The sequence below is a fragment of the Diorhabda sublineata genome, chromosome 1 (genome assembly GCF_026230105.1).
Source record: "Diorhabda sublineata isolate icDioSubl1.1 chromosome 1, icDioSubl1.1, whole genome shotgun sequence".
NCBI lineage: Eukaryota > Metazoa > Arthropoda > Insecta > Coleoptera > Chrysomelidae > Diorhabda > Diorhabda sublineata.
Genome location: NC_079474.1, coordinates 37,997,291 through 38,023,437, shown reverse-complemented (window position 1 = coordinate 38,023,437; position 26,147 = coordinate 37,997,291). Strand labels below are relative to the sequence as shown.

Sequence of the window (26,147 nt, the reverse complement as noted above, 5' to 3'; positions counted from 1 at the left end):
TCCTGTTCGCTCTGATAAACCAAAGCGTCTGCTGACACATCTGTTCTAATGAATATCTTAGGAAGTTGAATACTAACTTAAATCGTTATAATTGCATTCAAATTCCATTAAGCGAAATTTTTTTAATTGTCTGATTTCCACTCTAATCTCTAACCGTAGTTATTTAATAAATGTCCTCGTCAACACGTTGTTTTATCATTTAAACGTGTACGCGCCTTTGACGTACTTTTATCGCGTATTATTTGCTTTTAACAGGAATTACAAAAGATAATTAGTTACCTAATTATTTTTGTAAGAAAAGTAAATAGATCATATATGTTATAATAATTTGTGTGTATTCAAATATTCAAAAACGTAAGTACTACCGAATACTAACATGTGTTATATATTACTGTTATGTTCTTTATATGCCTTCTCTATTTGTTTAAATATTCAGCTTTTGTTCTTCAAATACGTTTTATTTCTTCATAGAGTTTTGATGGTTCCGAATAACGTTTATGGCTCTTTTATATTGTAGGAAATTTACCAACATCAAACTCATTTAGAAATTTTCAATGATCTGAAATAATAAATTATAATTTACAATCTTACAATTCAGTTCATTTCGAGTCATGAAACAGTGTCAGAATCAAATAAATTTTATAAAATACTAATTTATTTTAGTCCGGTCAGTTTAAACACTCGAAGATACATAAATTCCCATCAAGCTGAAAATCAGTAAAATTGTTTATAGTATAATTAATATTTCCCATCATTACTATGTATGGAAAAAAAATTATTCAAGGTCAAGTGTCAAAAACGGTCGGTTTTTTCATACAAATATTCCAGACAAAAATTGTAGACTATAAAATTATCGACAAAAAAAGTATCGATATTTTTTTTCTATGGCCACTGTTTCTAACGTATAATGATTCAAAAAGTTGTAAAAGTTGTAAAGTGGTTCCTCCAGTAGGCATATTGTACGGGTCCGATACGTAACTTCTAAATTTTTCTTCTTGTTCTTCTTTTTCATCTCCATCTTCATTCTGAGTGCATGCAAATCAATAGCGATGTATCGCATGTCGCCGCGTTGGAATCAAAAGGATCCTCCACTGTTGGTAATTCAATACTAGAGCACGACCGGTCTTGAGAAGGTCTATATGTCAAAGGACAAAACAGTCCGACTTTTTTGCAATCAGTAAAGTTTGAACAGGATCAACTTGCACACACAGTCTGTAGGATCTAGCTGATAACCAAGACACACTTGAACTTGGTATTATACCCGAAAAAAATGTTGATGAGCAGCAACTGAGGTAGGAGGAAGACAAGCCAATTGAACATGCACATCGAGACTGTTTCATTTTACCTGATATTCTTATAGTTACAACTTATGTATATTTTATATTTTAAGTGAAAGTTAGAAAGCCAATAGTGCAGCAGGACGCCTCAATAATACAATATGGAGAAACAAACATATTAGAACGGAAACTTAGACTAGAATTTACAAAGTTGTTATAAGACCAATAATGACATACACAGCCGAAACGTGACCGGACACGTCCAAAGCACAAAGAATGCTGGAAACAGCTGAGATAAGAATACTGAGGAGAATCACGGGGAACGCACTGAGAGATCGAGTGAGTAGCGACTACTACGAGTGGTTATTGAATAGAAAAAAAGAATGGAACAACCATATAAGTAGAATGACAGATGATAGTAAAGACCGCAAGAGACAAATCGCCGGCCGGGAGGAGAAGCGTCGGTCGACCCCGGAAAAGATGGAAGGATAATATAACTTAAAAGTACAACAAAAGAAAGAAACAGGCAGAATTGCCTATTGAAAAGATAGAAGAAGAAGAACAAGAAGTGTAAGTTACAATGACCGATAGAAAAATATTACAACTAGAGATTTATATACGTAGCGTTCTCATGCATATTGTGACAATTACAGCTTTTACACATTTTTGAATAATTATATCTAAAAAACGTAAGAAATAAGTATTGACACGTTTTTTGTTGATAATTTCGTTATCTACAATTTTTATCTGAGATATTTTTATGATAAAACTTTTTACTGAAAATTGCAAAAAACTCATTTTTCTGACCTTTGACCCAGAATCAATTTCTTTTCATGTACGGGAATGATGGGGAACTTCCAAATTTTATTTTTAATCATATTTAAGCAATTTTACTGATTTTCAGTTTGGTGGGAAATTATGTAGCTTATTTTTGTCCGGACTATTTAAACTATAAGGAATATGCCGGGTATTAGAATAGTCTGTCAAATTTCATTCCCTAATATTGTTTAACAACTTTCTTATGTTGTTTCAGGAGTGTTTTGTGAAAAAAATGCTGTTGTTTCTGTTCTAAATTAACTTTTTTCATTTGATAACCTTCATTCATAATGAATATCATAGGTAGCCCAAATGCCCAAAAAGTAAATTTTGATACAAAAATATGGAGGAAAGACCTTATTTTTCTATAACACTAATTGTATTCCTATAGTATAATGAAAAGCTAGCATACACTCAATTGGAGAGAAACCCTTGATTTGAAAAAAAAGGGACAGCAAAAAGCACAAGAATAGCCGCACAAATAAAAAACAAACTAAAACTGAAGTAAACGATGCAATTAGGACACTATATAACGTCAATAACAACATCAAAATACGAAACTTTTCCTTATGTATCAAGCACCCAAATTTTCGAAGCAATAGCTAGATTAAGATCCGATTGAAGTTGTGATTGTAATTAACAAAAGATCGATAATTGAATAAAATCTTATTTTGTAGCTTTGAAGCCTGTTAAGAAGCAAAAAAGACACATTTGTAATTACAATTGAAAGTTTCATATCAATGGCAGATAATTATGTAATCAATCTATTCACTCACTATCATTTTTCTCATATGTGCGTTATATATAATATTTGTACCTGTTTTTGTTTTGGACTTTGATCAATTAACTACCTTATGAATTAGTATCAGTTTTTCCAAGTAAGACAATCATCACATTATCATTTATTTATGGTTTTTAATGTGGTTGATAAGTTTTTTTTTCCAAAAATCTAATGCGGGAAGACAACACGTAATAGTTTCTATCTACATTCCAGTACATCATTAATATAACTATTCCAAAAGTTTTAAGTCTACCCAAGGTCTTATACAGGACAAGGAATCAACGAGTATTTTATAGATTTATATTTTCAAACCTTATGATCATATGGACATGCGATTACTTTTAAATTAAATGGTAACTAATACAGTTTTTTTGCATACCATTTACACGTATCCAAGATGTTTCCATATAGATGCAGTGTATATGTGCAATGGGACACATTTCTGTTGATACATGAAGTCATATGAAACGTTTCGAACTGTGGAAAGAGGTAGTTTTCGAAAATATCAGATATATAACTTCCGGAACTGTGTTTCATCAAAAAAGAGAGATTGTACAAAAACATTAACTTTTGGAGAATCTTGCTGTAAAATTTGATGTTTTTGCTTGGTCACCCATATTCCAAAGTTACCAACTGGTCTTGCATAAGCTCACAAAACTCACATATAGTTCTTTGTTACCTCCATGCAAACCGTTTATAATTTTCTTACGAAGGCACATAACACGCCACATAGATGTCGAAGGAATGTTAAGTTACCTAACAGCTTATTTTCTTTGAACACGACTTGATAATTTGCCAAAGATAGCCTGTATTACCGAAATTCTTATACCATCTTTTTGTGATTTGGGTACTCTTTTTTCACAACTACTAGTTTGGCAGAAGCTAGCTATTGTTGTCTAGTGGAAAGCAAGTGAAACTCCACATGGAATATGAAGAAAGACAAATATTGCTTCAGGATTAATGAATGTTATCACAAATTGTCGAATTTTTATTTGTTTTGGAAAGAAAATAATTAGAGAAGGAACTTTGACTCTACGTAAAGATTTGTGATAGAAAGGCTGTTTACATTTGCATATTCTGAAATAAACTGTATTTGTTTATTCTTCTCACCTCACAAATGAAATCGCTGGTCCGTAAATCATATTTCAGACTACTTAAAAATCACCCATATAAAAAACAGTAAGAATGTCCTCGCTCTTTAATACAATAATGGACTGGACTAACATATAATTCTTTATAATTGATTGATTACCTGATTGAGGTTTACCTAGTAGAAAATCTACATATTTATTGAATTCACGTCAATAACTATACTTCAACTACAAGAATTGAAATCAAGGATAATCACAATGTTAATAGTTGAATACAACCTCGCGTTATTCTTATTTTTTGTGTAACATATCGACAAGCAAAGGTGAGTGTTTGATCACAAATTTAGTACATTTTTGAAAAGTTTCAGTTTAATTGTATTTACACATCTTTAACATTAATATTAGCTCTAGCTGAAACTTAAATTTCTATATATATCTGGGTTAAATATATTCCGTATATAGAAAAAATGCAGAAGTTATGGTAAATATATAAAGCAAAGTATATAATTAGCTTGGTTTACGGCAGCTGAAATAATTTAAGTGATAAATTTATTTAAAGATATCTTAAAATGATATAAATATTCACATACTTTTTAATTACTTATTACTAAGTGAAAATTATTATTGCAAAAACCTTAAATATAGAATATTACGTGATATTCTTATTGTTGAGTATTTTTCATTTTTGAAATTAATTTTAATGAAAAGTATGATAATATACCAAAAGAAAATATATGAATGTAATGGAATATTAATGAAAAGCAGATTTATATTTACGAAACAAGAAGTACATATTTGTCAAGAAAATGCACCATATCATTTTAATTGGATAGCAATACAGAGAGTATTGGGATGAGATTTTGCAAATGGAGAGTATTATGGAAAATAAATCATTGCATTATACGAGGGTTATACCTTCACTCCGCCTCTGACCCGTTGAAGAGCTTTATTGTCATCATAAAAAATAACCTATAATGAAAAAATTGCTCACAATAATGTCTATGCAAACAAAATTCTAAAATTTTTATTTAAATGGAAACAGTAGATAATAAAGATAAAGATAGACTAGCATAGTTAAAAAACCGATTATATAAGAGCAGGATTTGTTTTTCTGTCCCAAAGCAGCCGAAAGATTACATTTGTTCTATGTATACAATAATTTCACCAGACCGCCGAGCGAGGAAGGTTTTAAATAGAGGGAGAGGTCATGCAAATTCAATTGGAATAAAACCAAAACTGCAACGCGAGCAAAAACAGCGGAATAAAATTTTCTGTAAGGTAACCTGTTTTAATATTATTGCTTCATTCGCCTACTTAGAAGGTACTTTTTTAAATCAATACGCTCAAGTGTATTAATATCAATAGATTTACAATGGATAAACAAACGCTTGACATGATGCAGTACCATGTGCAAGAAATTGCATGCAATTCCTTGCAAGATCGAAATATTGCATAGATTAATATTGCACTCGCTTGACATTATGCAAGTCTCTTGCTATTGCATCATTACTGTCACTTACTAAAATTCTATAAGAAATAAGATAATAAAGCTTTACGAAAGTCAGCTGATCTAAGTCTCACATTAGGTGGCTGTTAAACCAAAAGTAACTAGATTTCTTCCTAGAATTGCAGCTTTTTCGCAATAAAAATAGCACAAAACCGATAATGTTGCAAGTACGAGATTTTCCATGTAACAATCAGCTGAACTTTATCTGCGCATGCTTTTGAAGAAGAAATATTGCATCTTGCATTGCATTACACGTTGGATTGCATCATGTCAAGCGGCCTTAATGTAAATAATCATATTAAGGAGGCAGCTTCCAGCAGGAAAGATCATGCTTACATATTTTGGGATACCTACTGAAGGCATAATTCTCATAAAATACCTGCGAAAAGATTCATTCTCAGTCTTTGAAGACCGTCAAGCAGTGTAGTTGTGAGTGTAGTGGTAGTGGTTCAAGAAAAAACTAAATTAAAATTAACATTAAACCATACTTTCTTGTTGGTAATTTTTTTATTTATCCAGTAAACTCAAGATGATTATAAATTAATTAGAAATTACCTGTATGGATCCTTTTTATCAGACAAATGTGAAAAGCTCCTCTAGCTATCAGTGATCTATCGTCTACAGGACATTGCTGACTTCAGACATTGCTTTTCCTATTTTTTGACATCAGTTTTAAAAATCCCATACCACAGAGGAAATTGATGCAATGACGCGAATAATATTTCCATAACCAAAGAACATGAATATTGTAAACAAAACAATACCACAAATACAGACTGACCAACCGTAATCACAAAATTAAGGAATTGAACCAAAAAGTTAAAAGTTGGCGAACTCTTGTTTAATTTTAATTTAAATTTACTGTTCATTTTCTGCACGAACTACTATCAGTATTTCAGTGTGTTTCAACAAGTAATTTATTTTATTAGTTTAATGGTAACTTTTGATTTTGGCTGCATAAACCAAGCTTTAGTTCCAAAATAAATGAGATGATCAAATAAAAACGCTGGTGGAAGCTGTGCGACGGTGTTATTTTGCATCAGGATATTGCCTCCAGTAAAAGCTTCACCATTAAATTAGTTTAGACAGACAGAAATTAACCACCAACAGGTACCCGCATTTTCCAAAAGATCAAAGAACATCTGATAAACGATTTTCTTCGAATTATGAAGTCAAATGCTAAAAAAATATCGACAGAAAACTTTTGTGTCAGTAACAAAAACAATACAGTATTTCTGATACCACTCTCGATGACTTTCTTGTTCATAGTCAAATTACGATTTTTTTCCGTATTAATGGGTTGAAAGCAGAATTCATGACGAATACTGATGTGTATTTTCGGAAACATACTATTTTAAAAAGTTATACGATAAACTTGAAATGTATCACTCTACATTAATATTTAAACAAAGGCTCAGTAAATATACTTACTACGTATACCTTTAACATTATGATAACAACTATCAGCCCATTGCTTTGTGTAAATTCAATTTTAATAATTACATTACAATTTGAATAAGTTTTATCATTCATTGCTATGAAGGGTATTCACAAGCCTTGAAACTTTGATAAAAATTTCCATTGCTTTTAAGTTAACATTAAAACTTAATTCGTCAATATACAATGTATGGAATAAATTCAATTTTAGTGTAAATATGTACTATGCGAAAAAAAACTGAAACAGGTCGATTTTTATTCTTAAATTGACAATTATGGGAATATTATCCTCCTCCAGCATCCCCTCTAAATTATAAGCACCCGTTGAAAATGTAAATTAAGAAAGGGGATGGTGTTGCACCTTGTTGGAAAGGGATTTTAGTCCTTTGCAATATAAAGTGTTTTGTTACATTTGGCACAATTATAACTGAGAAAATTAATTTTTTAGATGTAAAATTTTGATATTGTATATCACAATACTTTACGTAGAATGAAGCTAATAGATAATGTCGCATAATATTTAATGTTCAAAATGATCACCATTCATTCCTTGACAATAACCGAGGCGATTTTGGAATTCTCGTACAATATTTTGTATGACTTTAGGGGTTATTTTGTTAATTTCTTCCTTTATCCTAGCTTTTAAATCAACAATATTGTCTGGTCTATTGAAATATACTTAAGATATTGAATAACCCCATAAGAAGCAATAAAGAGGAGTCAAATCGGAGAATTTAGTCTGCCATTCGATCGTTCCACGTCTTCCAATTACCTATTTGAAGAAACCTCGTTTAGGTGTGCCAAATGAGGTTGAACTCCGTGTAGTTGGTAGTGAATAGATCGATCTATCTCATTTGGATGATTAACCTGAGAAAAATGTCTTTGTAATGTGGGCATTGAGAACTTCTAGATAAACCTCACCATTAAATGTGCTCCATCTAGTGAGAATTTCACTGCTCCAATATCTACAGTTCTGTTTGTTAACAGTTCCGCTTAAATGAAAAAACTATTTTGTTGATGAACTGCAAATCTGCGTTCATTCTGTCCATCATCAATTCACAGAAGTCTTACCTTCTATCAAGATCATCTTCATTTAACTCCTGAACCAACTGAACTTTGTAAGAATGGTATTTTTCATTTTGCAAAACTCTATGATTTACTTATATAATTGACGACGGCAAGTTCTCGAGTTGTCTTATGGGAATTTTCCTCAATCTCTAGAAGTACATCTAAATTTTTTTATCAGTAAATTGAACATTTCTATCTTGTTTTTCAATATTTTTCACATTTCCAGGAAACTTTTTTTCAATTTTGCTAACTGTAGACTGCAAAACGTGTTGACCACGGTATTCATTATTAAAAATTTCACAAATCTCCTTCTGAATTCTTCTTTTATTACCATAACGAATCATAATTAAAATGTCTACTTTTTAAGTCTCGGACAAATAAGCCATTATTAAATTTAATACGCTCATAATTATTATACTGACTTCTTTTAGTAACTTTAAATACCTAAATGACAGCAGCCTAATAGATTCATATCAATTGTTTATTCGGCTTTTTGACTAATATTTTAAGGCCGCTTGACATAATGCAATATAACGTGCAAGAAATTGCACAAGAAAACATTAAAAGTAAACAAATTTCTAGCCTCAAATTTTTACTAATATTTAGTACATAATTTAACAATGAAAATAACGAAGCTAAGTTTTACGAAAGTCAGCTGTTCTGCATGCTTTTGATCAAGAAATATTGCGTCTTGCATTGCATTGCACGTTGTATTGCATCACGTTAAGAGGTCTTTAGTATCTTCAAAGATTTTTTCCTGATGTTTAGCAAAACTGATACTGAAATACCTGATTATTTCTAAAGTATATTTTAATAGATCAGATAATATTGTTGATTTAAAAGCGAGGATAAAGGAAGAAATTAATAAAATTACCCTGAGGTCATACAAAATGTACGAGAATTCCAAAATCGCCTCGGCTATTATCAAGAAATGAATGGTGAACATTTTAAACGTAAAGTTTTGTGATAGAAACTTTATCAACATTTTAAATTTAAATTTATTCCATATATATGGATCGCATTGTATAATTTCCTGGATAGTGTCCGCCTATTACGGAAATGGCTATTTAATTGTAGTGACTATTGAGCTGCAATAATTTATTAAAGAAAAACGTAGCTGGCAGATTCGCTTACATCTCCTCTCCTCTGCTTAGAGAAAATAGTACACTGAAGATGAAGAAATATTTGAAATAGAAGTGGCGAAGGCGCAGGCAGTCTTATATATACTCTCAAAAAAGCACCGGGTATTCTAACCAAATTTGTGCGAACCGGGGTTGTACAGCACAGCTGTGGAAAATCTAGAGGGGTGGAAATCAGAGGCATTTGCCGAAAGTTACATCGATGAATCACAAATAACAAGCTAAAAAAAGATGTGAAAATACTGGTGTACAAGGAATATGCAAAGTATAAATAATATTAGGAGTGCAACCTATAACTTCCAATGATTATTGTTGATATAGTTAATAAAAATTAGTGAAACATTTGTTTTTTGCTCGTGTTAGTGGTAGATAGTTTAGATGAATTACAAAAATCATCCTAATAGCCTTCATTACCCACTTATTGAATGATATATTATTTTTCACGATAGTGTGTTAGACATTTTTTGTTACTAAACGACAAAAAAGTGCAATGATTTGCTAGCCCACGTAGCTTACGATATACATATCAATTTTATGGTTATTGAAGAAATGCTTTGTTACAGATCACGATGACGAAAAAAAAATTCGAGTTGGACTCCCCTAATAACTTCAACTCCACGTAAGTAGTTTTTGAAGCCATCATTTATTACTAGCATTGGGCGTATTCAAGATGGTGGCGGGATGAATTATTGGAATCAATATACTTCTGGTATGGAAAATTGGAGACAAAAAAGTTAAATTCGTGTTCCAAAAAACTTTTAAATCATACATAATCATTATGAATCTTTCTTAATCTATTGATCTCCGAGGAACATTAGATGGCTTGATTTATGTCAAAAATGGATACAACTCACAACATATGTTTTAAAATTAGTTTTTTTGAGATAGTTTTTGAAAGAAAGATAAATTTTTACGTTTCGAATTTTCTTTAGTCTTTATCAAAATATTTTTGATAAAGACTTAAAGAAAAGTCTTTTAAAAACAATCAAAAAAAACTAATTTTAAAACGGAAGAAACCTAAAATTAAGAACATTTAGATGCATTAATATATCAAAAGGTCTAAGAAATAAGAAATTGAAGAAATTTATATATATATATATATATATATATATATATATATATATATATATATATATATATATATTATTTTTTTATTTTTTAGAACAACACTAGCGAATAATGAACAAATATCCACACAGATTAGTATTGAAAGTATAGATAAAATTTACAGCCCTTATGAACATAGAATACTCGCTCATCCAAATTCGTAAGTATTTAATTTTACACTATTAGCTAATTCATTGTTTTGTCATTATTGTCATTTCGTTAGTTATAGTGATTTCTCACTATAAAAATTGGTTTACACAGGGAATATGAAGCTGCCATTATTTGAGAGTTGTTTTGATTTTGAAATTATATCGTGTATTTAGCTTGTAAGTCTAATTTTTGTTAGGCTGCCTGCTTTATTTTTAAATTGTGTCTATTTTCCAACACTGTTCATTTGACTTACGTATGAAGGTTTTATGAAGATTACTAGTCTATTACGTATTTGAGAGAGAACTTCAGGTAGGCCAGTTTTGTGATATGCTATCTTCCTCACTCTCCCGCGCCTGATTCATCATCCTACCTCTACAGATAAAATATCAGTTTTTCAAATCATTTCAAGAAGTTTCTTTTTTTTGTTATTATTTGTATTGAACCTTTTGCAGCTTGAATTTATTATTGCCAGATATTTTTCATATTATTTAGACTGTTAGTCCAAGAGCCTTCTGCAAAAAACCTGGCCTATCGAGTTACCGGATGAAGTGTTTTTTAAATGATACTTGAAAAAATCATTTAGTCCCAGGGCAAATATGGTGCATAACATTGCTATATTTTTTTACGGTACATTTTTTGGACATAAACTGTACCTGTCGAGTAACCACTATTCCTTCAAGCCTTATTCTATTGCTATTCATATTGCGAGGCTAGCCAATCTTTGACTATTTTGGAGTGAAGAGGGAAAGACTTAAGTACTTTTTCCAAAGATTTAATGTAGTTCTCTTTGAGTTTTGAGGTAATATTAGGTACCTGAGAAGTAACAATAATGAGCGTCAATGTAAATTTTGTCAACAAAAACGGAAAGCGGTCAGAAAAGTTGTTGTTATTAAACCCATAATTGTTTCACATATGTCAGGTTGACCTCATAGATTTTCAATCACAACCTGGAAACGATAAATTTATTCACCTTATAAAATTTGTGGTTTTGAGACCTCTTCAAACAAAAAGAGCGGAAGAAGTTGCAGGACAGTTGATTAATATATTCCTGTTGTTTGGAGCGCCATGTATATTGCAGTCGGCAAATGGAAGAGACTTTTGTAAAAAACTTATTGATAATTTGAAAGTACCTTGGCCAGAACTTGGCAAACCAAGACATAGCCAAAGCCAAGGAAGTGTTGAGAGAGCGAATCGGGATATAAAAAATATGTTGAAAACTTGGATGCAAGACAACTCGTAGAGTAACGGGTTAAAATTTATCTAGTTTATAAAGAAAAGAGAGCTCCATTCTGGTATTAAAAGGTCCCCCTAAGAGGCTATCTTTGGTTGCACACATGGTTGGACTGTCAACAACTACCATTCCAAAGAAAGCACTTAATTCGTTAGTCGACGAAGATCAATTGGAAATTTGACTGCATTGAATTTTTATTCTCAACCTGATAATGAAAAAATAGTTTAACAAACAGTATTCAATAATCCCATTACGAAAGTACGTGTTGTCTGTTTAAAAGAATGCAGTTAAGATATAGTTTGCTTCAGATGTATGGTGCCTGTCCATAATCATGTTCGGAAGATTATGTTTCAGAAGATGAAGTTGAGCAGAAAATCTGCAAATTGTATTTTAATAAACTTTATGTTCAAAGAGAAAGAGTCTAAGGAATGATTAGAAATTCAAACGACAAATATGAAATTAATGTCGGACAAATCTCATTCTGAATCCTCTTTGAGATTTACCGTCCGAATTCCAGTGCCTGAAGTTGACAGAGAAAAAGGTGATGCTATATCTATTCATAAAAATAGCCGAAGAAGGATCCCTGGTTTAAAAAATGTTAGTATCAAACCCAGTGTATCAACAAAAAATGTTTTTGTTTTAGAAATAATGTTCTTTGTAATTTCAAGTATTATTTTAGTGATCCTGGTTGTAACAAATGATTTTATGATACGTTTCCATAAATACCATTTATACGCTGCATAAATTGGATAAATTGCTTCTTTTTCATTTTAATTGTCTATTAGTTTATTTATAGAATACCTAGTTGTTTCATTTTAGATAAATTGTTTATTTTACACTTTAACTGTCTCTCATTAGTTAATTTATAGAATACCTAGTTATTTCATGGAATAACTAGGTATTCTATGAAATAACTGCATTATATACTTTAACGATAACATATGGTTGCATATCCAATAGGTTAGGCTCTCAAGGAGGATTGTAATCTGAACAAGGAACAACCAATGTGTTAATATAAAATTTATATCATGAAATCTAATGAAAAATATTCGTAAGATTCAACATGATATTAACTAAAATGATGTAATCAAATACTAGGAACAAACTGAATGCGTAGGTGGACGATTGAAAGTGATATTTTTGGTACTCAAATTGTAAATGTTAATAAAGATTTAAATTAGACAATGTCAATTTAATCAGATTATTGAATCGTTGTATATTGTTTTAAAATTTCAGTAATAATCGAGTTTTGATGATATTTCAAATAAGACTAAATTGTTAGTGATATATGAATACAATTTTCATTCACTTAGACCTTATTTTTCATACGGAAACGGGAGGTAATTTTTACAACTAGGAATTTCTTTGTTCTTTTGATAATAATTGCATTCTACAATTGAATATTTGAAAATTACCGACAATTATTGTTAAAAATCAACCTTTTATTCAGTTTTTTAGGCGCATTAATTCATATATTAAAAGGCTCTTTAGGAAGTGGTCTACTTGCAGTTCCTAGGGCCTTTCTAAATTCAGGTCTTCTAGTTGGTGTTATTGGAACGATGTTAATTGGTTTCATATGTACATATACAGTTCATCTTTTGGTACGTACTTAAATAAAATAAATCAATCTTCGCGTCCATTTTATTTACTTGAATCCTTTAATAAGAATTGTTTAAATATCAGATTACCTACAAAACCAAAATCTTTATATATCTTTGCTTTTTTGTGTATTTTTATAAGGATCATTAATTCTATCGTGAAAACAAGCAATATATGAAATCTATCTTTGGAATCTTGTATGGGGTATGACATAAATTTCAACACTTTATAACCCTTCTAGGGTTGGAACCATGTAGCGTTAGTGTTGGGGTTATTCCCTCGGGGTTCTTCACTTCTTGCAATTTCAGTTACAATGACATACGGTATTACTCGCCCTCTATTGCCAATTACACTACATTAATTAGTGTAATGAGTGTAAATTTGATTAAAGCAAGACTTGATAACAACTGGCACTACTATTAACCTAACCAAACACAGCGCCCACGGAACAGGATAAGTATTAGTACAGGTAAAATAGGATTAAACCCGAAATTAGATTGGACGCTTCTGATTTACTGAATTCTCAGAGGTTTAGGGTTACTGAATAAGCCTAGCAACTCTTAACAAAATTACGGGCACGGGAAATTTTAGACCTTGAAACTCAAAAAAATTTTAGAACGCCAATAACTCGAAAACTAAAAGAAATTCGACAGAAACTTTTTTTACAAAAAATATAGAGCACAATATTTTCTACAAAAAAGGTCTGTGGTAATTTTTTCGTTGCAGCCACTATTTCTTTGTAAATCTCCCTCAATGCCGAAAGCCAATTTACGTTCCAGGCGCACATGGAAACTGCTCTATTGGAAACTACTTAGTTTTCAAAAAATCAAAATACGTCATGATGATAAAGATCTCTATTTTTTACTCGGGTAGGCTAGCATACTTTTCAATTTCATCTTGCCAGATGGAGAGGTATATTGGCCACATAAGCACTAGAAGTTTCAATGGATATATTTCATCACTCGCCAAATAAATAAGATAATCCAACGAAAGATTTGTCGTTGGAGTCATTTTCAATATTTTCATGTATCTAACACACATAAACTATTTTCAAATGAACTAACTTTTAAAAAACGCGATTTTCATTCTCGGTAGATTATTATGTCAATATTCACAGACTTCTTAATAGTTTCTCTTCCACAAAAATATGGGTAACCATTTTGTACTCTATAGTTTTAGCTCCGGAACTTTTTTGAATCCTACGTAGTTTTCGAGTTATTTGCGATTAAAAATATTTTTGACCATTGAAACCCGTTTTAAAATGGAAATTTTGAGGCTAGGGAAAAATTGAAACCTTTTTTGTATAGGACGTTGTTCTCCACATCTCTTGTTCCAGCAGTTTGTGTCGAGAACCTTATAGTTTTCGAATTATCCGCAATTCAAAATGTTTTTTAGCACACGAACCGATTTTACGTTAGGAAAAAAAGTTCAAGACAATATGTAGAAAATTTTTTGCTGTACATTCTTTGCTCCAGCACTTTTGAGACTAGGAACAAATACCTCGGATACTCGGATACGTGTTCTCGTAATTTTGTTAAGAGCTGCTAGACTTATTCAGTATTCCAAACTTCCCAGAATCTAGAAAATCAAAACCCTCAATTTAATTTAGGGCTTTAGCTGAAAATCGCCTAATTTCCCTGTACTATATAGGCAGGCGTTATATTCCGAACAACTTTGTGTCATATATTGAAGATAGACTTGAAAGTGCATCTATTTACGGTTCAGTTAGTGCTAGAAAATCTCTAAATTGAAACACATTTCTCCAAAAGTGCATAGGCCAGAAAGAAACATATATCATAGAGGGTTTCATATGAATAATGCCATTATTCACTTTGTTTATTAAATAATCATACAAAAAGAAAACCGTAATATTAGATTTTGGATTCAAATTTTTTACCACTCAAAATTAGTAGTATACCTTAGAACGAGCTTTTGTTTTCTATATCAATTGAATTACGACAAGATTATAGCAATGCCAATGGCAGGTGCATCATTAAAAAAATATGTTATTATTATTTCATATACTTCTATAGTAATTTAGACTTAAGCTCAACGAGAATAATTCAATCTTCAATCATTACTCGTACGTTCACAACAAGAAGTATTCAAATCAATTATATACAATATTCAAACGATATTAAAGGTTTCAGCTTCCCAAAAAATATGCATTAAGAAGAAAATACCCAGTTTAGGATTTGCAGAAACAGCAGAAGCAGTTTTCGACAATGGTCCACCCAACATTAAGAAATTTTCCAAAGTTGCAAAGTAAGATCTAATTTTACTCTAGAATTAATATAATTTGATTAATACAAATTGATGAATTTTAATAATTTTATAAAAGAATTAGAATGAGTAACATGAGTAGTCTGCATCAAATTAATGAATAATGGCGCTAACACGAGAGAATCTATTTGTACATCTAATTGTATCAATTTTACGATTCCCTATCTATCCTATAAAAATATAATTGATCAATTACTTGCCAAACTCCAGAAGGTTTCTTCAGTGAAAATACCAAAATAAAAATGAAACTTTTATTAAAAACTCATCAATCAATAATACATTTTTTAAATCACGTCCTAATATCGGTCACTAGAATTGTGTCGCGTCATTTGAGTTGAAAAAACTAAATACTGGCAACTAAACGAATTTACTTGCCATTGCCTCCGTTAATTTGCTATTGGTCTCAGATTTATTTAAAGATATGATCGATATCAATAAAATCACACTACAATATATGTGCTTTCTATAACTATGAACTTCACTAAATGTTCTACAAAAATTGCCAGTACATTGCAGCATTAATCGCCGTTTCCACAAGTAAATGTTTCTTATGGTTAATACCTTGACTATCAAAAACAGGTGATGCTCCTACTTTTTCCAACGAGGTGATGCAAAGGACGTAATTTCGTGCTGTATCGTTTTTAAGGCTATATATTAGAAATCTGAACTCATCCTCAGTGACATACAGTTAAGGAAAAATAGTGAGTAACTTCCCATTTCTTGTTACTGACGGAGGTTGCTGTACATTCACAACGTTGCTTTCACAGTCTTCTGGAAAACCGTCGAGCTCTTTGTATATACATGTCATGGTCAGAGCATGTATGTCTAGACAAGCTTTAAACAAATTTTTAATCGATCTTTCACTTGTTTATTTTTATCTACACATTAATCAAATCTTTTTAAAATACATTTTACACGGACCGACGCGACGCTCAACTACAACAAAATTTATTTACTCTTCTCAATTCAACAATTCTTATTATCTTATCAGATTGCGGAATATTTTCCTTTTTTCAACATTTGAATATATTTAAAATAGCTTGGTGTGTTTGCATATCTAAATCTTTATTATTAAATTTATACCTGTCTTTATTCTTACCAAACTGTGCATTCGTCCATGGTCTAAAGAACGCCATATTTTTATTTATTTAAAGAAATTTATGAATCAAATAAATCTAACCAAGCCACGCCACTGCTTATCGCAGGAATTTTTCAAAGAAATTGCGTACACACGCCTTCCGACAGCTTCATTCAATAGAAATGCATTTATGTTCACGATTCGATGTTTTCATTGGTAAAAGTGGAGATGGATTTTATACGGAGAGTAAACATTATTTTTCATTTCTTAATTTGGTATGAATGCCGTGCGTATTTATGAAATATTGATTGATTCTCGTATAACGTCTTCTGCAATTGATATTAGAAGAACTAGACAAGTTTATTGACTGGTGTGAATTTGATAAATATAAAAATATTTTTTTCTTTTTAGATTGTTTGTTGAAATAGCTTTAACGATGACACATTTTGTTGGGAATGCGGTGTATATTGTATTTATATCAGAATCAATGGCGAAGGTATGTAGAATATTTTTTCCGGAATCTCTAAATGCAGCAAACAGAATCAATCATCTATTGAATCGGTTATCATTTGTTACGATAAAAAATTGTTAATTGAGTTAATTGAGATGCAGAATTTATTCATTAAATTTGTTTCTTCTCATGTATCTATGCTGTTATTAAAGTGAAGTTTGAAATAAATTTGATACATCCAAACTAACTAAGAATTGGAGAGACACCTTCCTTCTGCAGAAAATCAGTTCACATTCATTATTTTAGAAAAAGTGTGGTCATTTGCACAATATATTGGAAGTGATATTAGATCCTAAGAATTTTCTTAGAATTGAACACATTACTGAGCCTGGGGCAAATAAGAGCTAGCTTTCAAGAATTTGTTCATAGTAGATTTTGAACAAACCACTAAAATATGAAATGGAGGATAAAAAAAGGAAAAAATAAGTAACGATAAGATGTAGTTTCTGATCCGGCTAATTAAATTCCTACAAACGTATATCCTATGAGATCGGAAACTTTAAAGAATTCGTTAGGAAAGGGTTAGTAATACTGGACATTCACTAACCTATATCAACTATATAATACCTTCAAAATACCATAATTTATGAAACTCGTACATTTTTCACTCGGATACGTCAGTCCATTTCCAAATCTAATCAAAATCTATTATTCGAATTACAGTAAAAGACCATAGCTTCATCACCCGTTACAATTGATGGAATTAATCTTTTTGTTCCTCGTGGCAAAGCTCTAAAAATCATTCACAACATTTAACTCGACACTGCTTTAGAACTGCGCTGAGAATTTGAAGCACCCTCTTTGCACTACTTTGCACTATTTTTTTTTCATATTTAAATGCTTTTGTGAGGGTCATGTTCTAATGATTCTCGTCTCCAGCGGAAGAACCAAGACCAGTTGTTGAAAATTATGGAAACCAATCACTGTAAACAGTCTTCATTCTGTTTTTGATTTGTGTTGGAGATAATGCTTCTTTAGCAAAAAATTTTATAACAGCAACAAACTCAATTTGAGATATTTTTCAAAACAACTTGACTGATTGGATGTTCGACCTCTACTATAATAAAATAGATGGAAACAGCAAGTCGAAACTTTGTATAAAAGTTTTTGTTACATCAAGCCAAGAACTCATGCACCACACTACGTATTTCTCAATAGAATAATTGATTCACGGTCATCCAGGCTGACGAACTTCTATGGACTATCAAAAATAAACAGATTTCGATTTGCTTTTACAGCAGAGTTACTACGTTACTCAGTAATAGTTTAGATGTCTACATGCCTATCACTTTTCGACATAATCACTACTTAGACATTTGTGAAAACGCAGAACCAGTTTTTTCATCAGTTTATGTAGCATTCATATCACTGATCATTGAGCCAGGCTTCGGGGAATTTTTACATAGGATAGCTGGTCAAAATAGTACAATAATGATTTAAGTAATCAATCAAGATAACATTAATACCAGGGTGTGGTTGCCATTGCTTTTCATTCAGATAATCTAACCTTAAATTTCTTTTTTATTGATGTTTCCACTAATTAGTTACTTATTTGCTCGTGGAAACGAAATGACGAAGACAGGTTTTGTTCTTTGAAATGTTGTGGTTAGTGAAATGCTGAACAGTGTCCGGAAATTATTCGAGACAAAGAAATGTTAATTTTTGATTGGGACTAAGGGATAAATCAAGTTGACCATTAAATTATATATATATATATATATATATATATATATATATATATATATATATATATATATATATATATATATATATATTAATTGGCTCATAGATTGATTAACTGCAAAACTCTAATTAAAAAGGTGTACACCAACCATTGAACAATAAAATGACTAACGACATGGATAAAGTCCACAAATGTTCTATTCCGAATTTAACAGTTCTCCATTTTCTGTAAACAATTATTATTATTATTGTCATAGCTAAGGCACATATTTAGGGACGCATAGTTATAAATGCGATGCTTATTAATGGAAGTACTAGATAAGATTTTTGATAATTAGCTGGTAGACAGCCACTGGTGAGCTGGTTGCCTTGAGGGTTCTTGATATTCTCGACGTTCAATCACCCATTAATCAATATCTAAATAATCTCCCTATATTTCGCGCATTACCAAACCTGATATAATTTATATAACTCCACATTATTGCGCTATAAAATCCCCGATGAACAGAGTTTTAAGAACAATAGAAATCGAATTAAATAGAACAGCAGAATTTGAATAAAATACAGGTACATGAAGTTAATCAGTTATTATTTTGGTTACTCGTGAAGGTAGTTTATAAGCAACTAACCGCTGTATGTTTTCGACTAAAATTTAGAGGGAGACTTTTCAAAAAAGACTTTTATTGTTGGCATAATAACCTTATCAACTAAAAAAATAATACAGCTTACCATATTGCAGGAATTTGATTTCCTAATTTTTTTTTATCAGAAACATTGGTAGCAATAATCGGACAAAACTTGAGCAACTGTTGTAAAACCCTAGCGGAATCGTTTGGTGGCAATGCGGTATAGAAAGTTCCGAATTGGACGACATGTTTCGGAGTGCTTTTAATTTATGATAGGTAGCGATACCGGAAGTGAAAAGTGAATAAAAACTGAAACAGTGGTAGTCCACAAATTTACTAAATCAACTGTGTTCTGTGATCAAACATTAAGTTGTAGTCTTACTTAGAAGAAAAATTATTGAATTCGTTTATAATGAGGAACGGAATTGGGGCTCCATGAATTATTCTCCATAATTTCTTTATGAATTATAATATCCATTTTCATATCCATATAAAAGTGGGTGAGTGATAGATACCCCTTTCTTTAAAAAAAAACTAGACAAAGTACGGCCAGATTTACTATTTTTAAAATTCAATAAAAATAATTTCGTTTCAATAAACTAAGCAAAAAAACAACCAAAATAGTATTCGTTTAAAAAAGGTAGGTAGCTGAATTATCTCTAATTTTCCCGATTCCAATGGTTTGACGAACTTCTCCGTACTTTTCTTAAGTAGTACTTTGTATGCTATATTTAATATAAAATTAAATTGCGTAACTTGTATCTGGAAGTAATTCTTAAAGCTATGATGAGCACTATGATGCAAATTAATATATTTTTATACGATTTTCAAAGCGTCACTCAAAACCTATAAAGGAAACTATGTTTTTTGCTATGGTTCCATTGTCAATTTTATATAGTAAAGGAAACAAATACCAATCTTCAGTCATATAGTACGAACAAAAAATTTCGTAGTCGTTGATATTCTTATGTCAACGATTAATCAAAGCAAAAAATTCTCGATATTAAACATTCGTCAAACGCTAAGTCATCATCATGATTGAAACGAGGATTTAAAAAAGATCAATCGGTAACATTGAACATATCACAATAATAACTGTCGAGAGCAAATAATTATAATTTCACATTGCCAAAGATGAAATTGTCTTTCCGCAGATAGTCGACAAAGGATATAACATCCACATTCCCAAATACCAAATACCAACTCAATAACATTTCCAAGTAAACGCTCGACTCTGACGATTAATGGTGGATCCGAGATGATCTGATCACACCAAAATAGATCCAATAAACTGTCATAATTATTGTTCTCGTATAGTTTTGTAACTACAAACGTGGGATCTATTTAGAGTCAAATTTTTCGTAGAAAAAAATTTACATTTTCATAAAACATTTCTGAGGAATCTGCTTGTTGTAATCTATCGTCACCTTTTTGGAATATTAGAACGTGGTCTACCAAAACGATTATGTTAAACAGACTAGCCAAAAAGTTCATAGACTAGCATAGAGAAAATCTTCGCCTTCAAGTGCGATATAACAATTATAGTGTTCATCCTGGTTTTCGATACCATTTTTTTAATACAATTTGTCTTTCTGGAAATAGACTTCAGCTTCTACGATTATCTCCTTATGGGCGCAAAAATTCCGTTCAGTGACCATCTTCTTAAAATCCGCGACCATACCAGAAAAAGTCGCTGAGGACATAACTGGAGAATACGGTGGATAAGGAAGCAATTTGAAGCCCAATTCATGCAATTTTGCCATCGTTTTCATTGATTCGTTACAATATAAATGTCTTGATCAGACAGCACTTTCTTTTTCTTTAAATGGAGCCGTTCTCCACGATTTCGTCCTTTAAATGCTCCAATAATTTTCTGTAATAGTCGTTTTTATGGTTTTTCTCTTTTTAAGTCAGTTAAAATTAATGTCATAACCTTTAGCATCTGTCCAAACTTTGAAGTAGGTTCATCCCGTGTGCAGTCCACTCGGCTGACTATCGACTGTTTTTTTTTTGGTTGACCATAAGCTCGCGTGTACCCATTTTTAACAGAGCTTCCGCATCAAATCTTCATTTGCGCCCAACACGTTCCTTGGTTTATTAACATTCTGCTCATTTTTTCAAACTAACAAAGTTGCTTCATTCAAAACTTATACTAGTGTCTTTTGAAAGCTAAGGTTATATGAAAATCATTTGGATTTAATACTGATAGCAACATCTATGTGTCCGTCTATGAATTTTCTAGCCATCAAGTCAATCCAGACAAAGATAAATTTTCAACTAAAGCCACCATAACTTTTGAATGAAACTTGGATAAAATAAAATATCTAATGATACTAAAATAGAAATTGATTCTGTATTCATAGCTCTCTAATTGTATCAAACCAGACAATTATTCATCTCAATCTGTTTCAATATTTAAGACTCAGATTGTATTTCAAATGAGCTACAAAGTACTTTGATATATTTTCGCTTTAATTTCTACATCCGTTTTTTTTTGTATTTTTAGTTAATTGGAAGCCATTATGAACCTGCGAAATATTGGAGTCAATATTTCAAAATAATAATTCTAATTCTCCTCATAATATTCTGTCAAATCAGAGAATTAAAACATTTAGTACCGTTTTCATTTTTAGCTAATGCGACAATGGTTTTAGCGTTAGCTATTACTGGATATTATATGGTAAAAGATATGACCTTAGTTGATCCGAGTGAGAGAAAATTAGCGACAAGTATATCAGGTAAAATCTAATACAATTTATTACCATTTTTTTAATGAAATAAAATTAATATGTGGTAAATGTAAAGGTTCAATAAGTTATTTCTAGCTACGTGTAGCTAAGTTCTTGCTGGAATAACTCGCATAAATAATTTATATTGAATATTCGAAATATTTGACAGTTGGTTATTATTCCACTTTGTATTTCATATTTCTTCTCTTCAAACTTAATTCCGAAATTTTATTTTTTTGGCTCACATCTTATACCCATTTCCATGATCCTTCTTTGATAATGGCTCACAGCGAAATGTTAGATAATTCCTCCATTTGTAAAATGATCCTCCTTTTTAGTTTACTCTTTGATTTCCTTGATATGTCACAAAATATTTACCTGCAATTCTTAAGTCAGTCAATACTCGCTGGTTAATGTTGTATCACAATAGTTCACAGTCACAAACTCCACAACAGCCACTTGAACTTTTGCATGAAATAATTGAATACTCTTAGAACATCCACCCCATCCATCTGAATTAATCACAAATTTAAGATTATTTTTTTACTGAAAAAAAGACATTTCCATGTTTGACGACAGAGGTTGAAATAGATGATTAAGACAAACACATTTATCTCAATAAATATACCATCACCTAAATGTATATAGCCATTACTTCACTGGGACTTCACTAAACTAGTCTAGTGATCGAGAATGGTGAAGAGGTAACACAATAAACAAAGCTGGATAACTACTTAAACTTACTATATATACATTTGTATCATCAAAACAACATACCCAAAAATAATTACAAAACACGAAATTAACACTTAAGCCGAATTTCTAGGAACAGCGTAGCTCTGCTGAGTTCTAGGCGTTCAAAATCTGCTCGCCTGCTGTCCCGAACAAGAGTGAACCCTTGTCAGATCCAAAACGTTCTTTCTTTTCTATTACCTGATTGATCCAAGATCATTGAAAACTGGGGTCTTACTCCAGTTTGTATTTAATATTCATTACTACTCTTCATACTGACATTCTCGTATTTTGTTTGTCTTGGCATATATCTAATCTTTCTTTTTTTCTGATAATATTTCCTGTGCTATGTTAAAAGACTCCATCAACCATACGTATCTTTCAGGTATACCAACTTTCTTCACGACAATAATATTTGCTATGGAAGGAATTGGAACAATAATGCCAGTGGAGAATTCAATGGTAACAGATTCATTCATAGGATGTCCAGGAGTTCTAAATGTTGCTATGACTTTTGTTGTAACGTTTTACACTGTTATTGGATTCTGCGGATATTATGCCTTTGGAGATAAAACTGAAGCTACTATTACTCAAAATCTACCCGATGATGAAGTGTAAATTATTGAGGAAATGAAAAAATAATATGTTTTTATATTTCATATTTTTTAGTTTGGCTCAAGTGGTTCAAGCATCCATATCTATAGCAATATTTTTTACTTTCATGCTTCAATATTACGTTCCTATTGATATAACATGGAGAAGGATGAAACCTCACATACCACAAGAAAAACATAACATAGCACAAATAATCTGGAGGATACTAACAGTTTCTTTCATCGTTGGAGTAGCTGCAGCAGCAGGAAATCACCTGGGTCCACTTATCGATCTTTTAGGAGCTATTTTCTTTTCCACATTAGGTCTTTTCATCCCATCTTTCCTGGATATTGTGGTTAATTGGAATGAATGGGGAAGATTCAATTGGATTTTGATGAAAGATTTAGTTTTGATAATCTTTTTTTTATTTGGTTTGATAAGCGGCACTTATTTTGCCATTCTTAATTTCATTGAATGAAAAGTGTTTTATCAAATTATCATTAACGAATTGGCTCTAAATACTTACGTAGCATTAAAACAGTTATCAAAGAAAAAATTGAAATAATAGTCAAGCTTCGCAGAATTACACACATAACATCAAGTAATTCCATTTATATAGGTAACATACCACTTTCGTAATACCCATTTTTCTAACAAAATCAATAAGGTTTAGAATCACAGGTGCTATAATATAGTTTAGAGAAATCCCAAACGTTGAAGTAAAACGTTATTCAAATATGTGATATTTTGTACTTTATTCTATATATTGGGATTCGATTGAAAGTTATCTTTAACACAATCTAGAATGCATCAACATCATACCTAGTACTTATTTTGATTAAATTTTAATTTTACTCCATTGTCAATTGCTTTGATGGTACTGAAAATATTTTAACTACCACGTATTTGGAAATATATGCATGCACAAAATTAGTTTTTTAATGGTAACGCTATAACTGTCTCTTCATAATTATTACTTGTAAGCATATCATAGATTTTTGTTATTAAAAAGGCAACAGAAAACATTCATCACGCGGTTCAAAGTTATCCTGTTTTTTCTATAATCGAAAAAACTAATATTAGTCACAGTATGTATTTTCTGACAATTTTATAATGTTTTGATTCATGACTATTCTAGTAGATAATAAGAAAACCTGTGTGATATTGACATATATATTTATATATTTGTCAGATGAATATAATAAATTTTATTTTGATATCTTGTTTCATTTAAATTGCCCTACTATCTTCAATTCAGAATACGAAATAGTAATATCCACATAAGAGACATACATATTTCATTTCCTAGCTCAAAGTCCTTCAAACATACTTCAGATTCTTTGGATGTTTTTTACTTTTTTAGCTTTTAGCTTTATACACTTTTCCCAGCAATTTTCAATAAGTTCGATACTCTTTTTATAATAAGAATCGTCAAGTTCCTCAAAATATTTGACCACCTAACATTTTTTTAAGTCTGGGATTGCTATTGCAATAACGGATGTGTGAGCTGGTGGATTGCCTGGTGAAAGAAACAACACTTTCTTCTTAGCCTAATGCGGCCGTTTTTGCTTGATGCCTTCGCAGAAATGCTACAATAAGTTCGCATAATACTCGCCATTGATAGTTTTTCTTTTTTCAAGATAGTCAATAAAAATTATCCCACACTCATCCCAAATAACCGGCGCCATGACCTTGCCTGTAGATGAAACGGTCTTTGTCTTCTTTGGAGCCGATTCTCTCTTTTCAGGCCATTGTTTTGATTGTTGACGTTTCATCCATGGTTATGAAACGGCGCAATAATTTGGCTTTATTTTTGTTAAATATTGCCTAACACTCGATTGAAACATCTTCACGACGCTGTTTTTATTCCAATGTGAGCAAACGCGGAACCCATCATGCGCACAGCTTTCTCATGTACATATTTTAAGTTAATATGCGATGTACTGCATTATTTGCAATGCCTACTATGTCTGCTAGCTCGCGCAATTTCAGTCGACGATCATGCAGTACCACTTTGTAGATTTTCTTCAGCATTTCTGGAGTTGTTACCTCATTTGGTCGACCGCTGCGATGCTTGTCTCCGCATGTAATACGGCCTCGTTTAAACTCTGCTACCCAATATTTTAATGTTGATAACGAAGGAGCCGTCTCACCCAGAGTAGAGTCTGGTTCAGCGTTTATATTGGTTGGGTTACGGCCTCTCAAATAAAAGTATTGTATCACATAACGATGACCATTTTTTCCATGTTTACAAATTCACTGAAATAATTCACTATTAATGGTTGCCAAGCAAATACTAAACAACGTGGCGTCTTCAAACTGAACATATGCTGTATAGATCGTGTACTTTCTAATACAGTGGTATGTTTCAAGTAACTACCGTCTTTTTTTAGGTCAGACCAGGTACTTCTAGGACCATCCTCGTATATTTATAATTCTTAACTGAATTAATTGAAAGTAAACTACTCAAACTTCACAGAAAAATAAATGTAATGTAAATGTACTTGACATTCTTGTCTCGGTTTTAAAAAATATCTATCAGTAGGCCTATGAATTTGCTTTTACGATAAGAACCAAGAAAGGAATCACCTGATCGATGACTTTATAGACGTCGCGTCAAGTTCTACTTTTGTTGGCATACAAAATACAAAATATTTAGGTGTCATCATCGGGCATTACCGAACTAATCATAAATTCTCAGTTAATAT

At 31.4% G+C, this 26,147-nt stretch overlaps 1 protein-coding gene across 6 annotated transcripts in view; it reads left to right on the top strand.

The window, feature by feature from the left end:
- Nucleotides 1-24,656, top strand: part of LOC130452959 (proton-coupled amino acid transporter-like protein pathetic) — a 58,605-nt gene extending 33,949 nt beyond the window's left edge. For 3 of the 6 annotated variants that reach the window (XM_056792520.1, XM_056792528.1, XM_056792536.1), the window contains 8 exons: nt 9,680-9,735; nt 10,279-10,383; nt 13,055-13,205; nt 15,347-15,468; nt 16,976-17,060; nt 21,891-22,122; nt 23,231-23,459; nt 23,515-24,650. In XM_056792520.1, coding sequence (XP_056648498.1) covers nt 9,686-9,735; nt 10,279-10,383; nt 13,055-13,205; nt 15,347-15,468; nt 16,976-17,060; nt 21,891-22,122; nt 23,231-23,459; nt 23,515-23,917 — 1,377 coding nt within the window. In that variant the 5' untranslated portion in view covers nt 9,680-9,685 and the 3' untranslated portion in view covers nt 23,918-24,650. Of the gene's footprint in view, nt 1-157; nt 355-4,157; nt 4,289-9,679; nt 9,736-10,278; nt 10,384-13,054; nt 13,206-15,346; nt 15,469-16,975; nt 17,061-21,890; nt 22,123-23,230; nt 23,460-23,514 lie in introns of those variants that run through there. The other 3 variants (XM_056792512.1, XM_056792545.1, XM_056792553.1) reach the window with 3 other exon arrangements.
- Nucleotides 24,657-26,147: the final 1,491 nt, after the last annotated feature.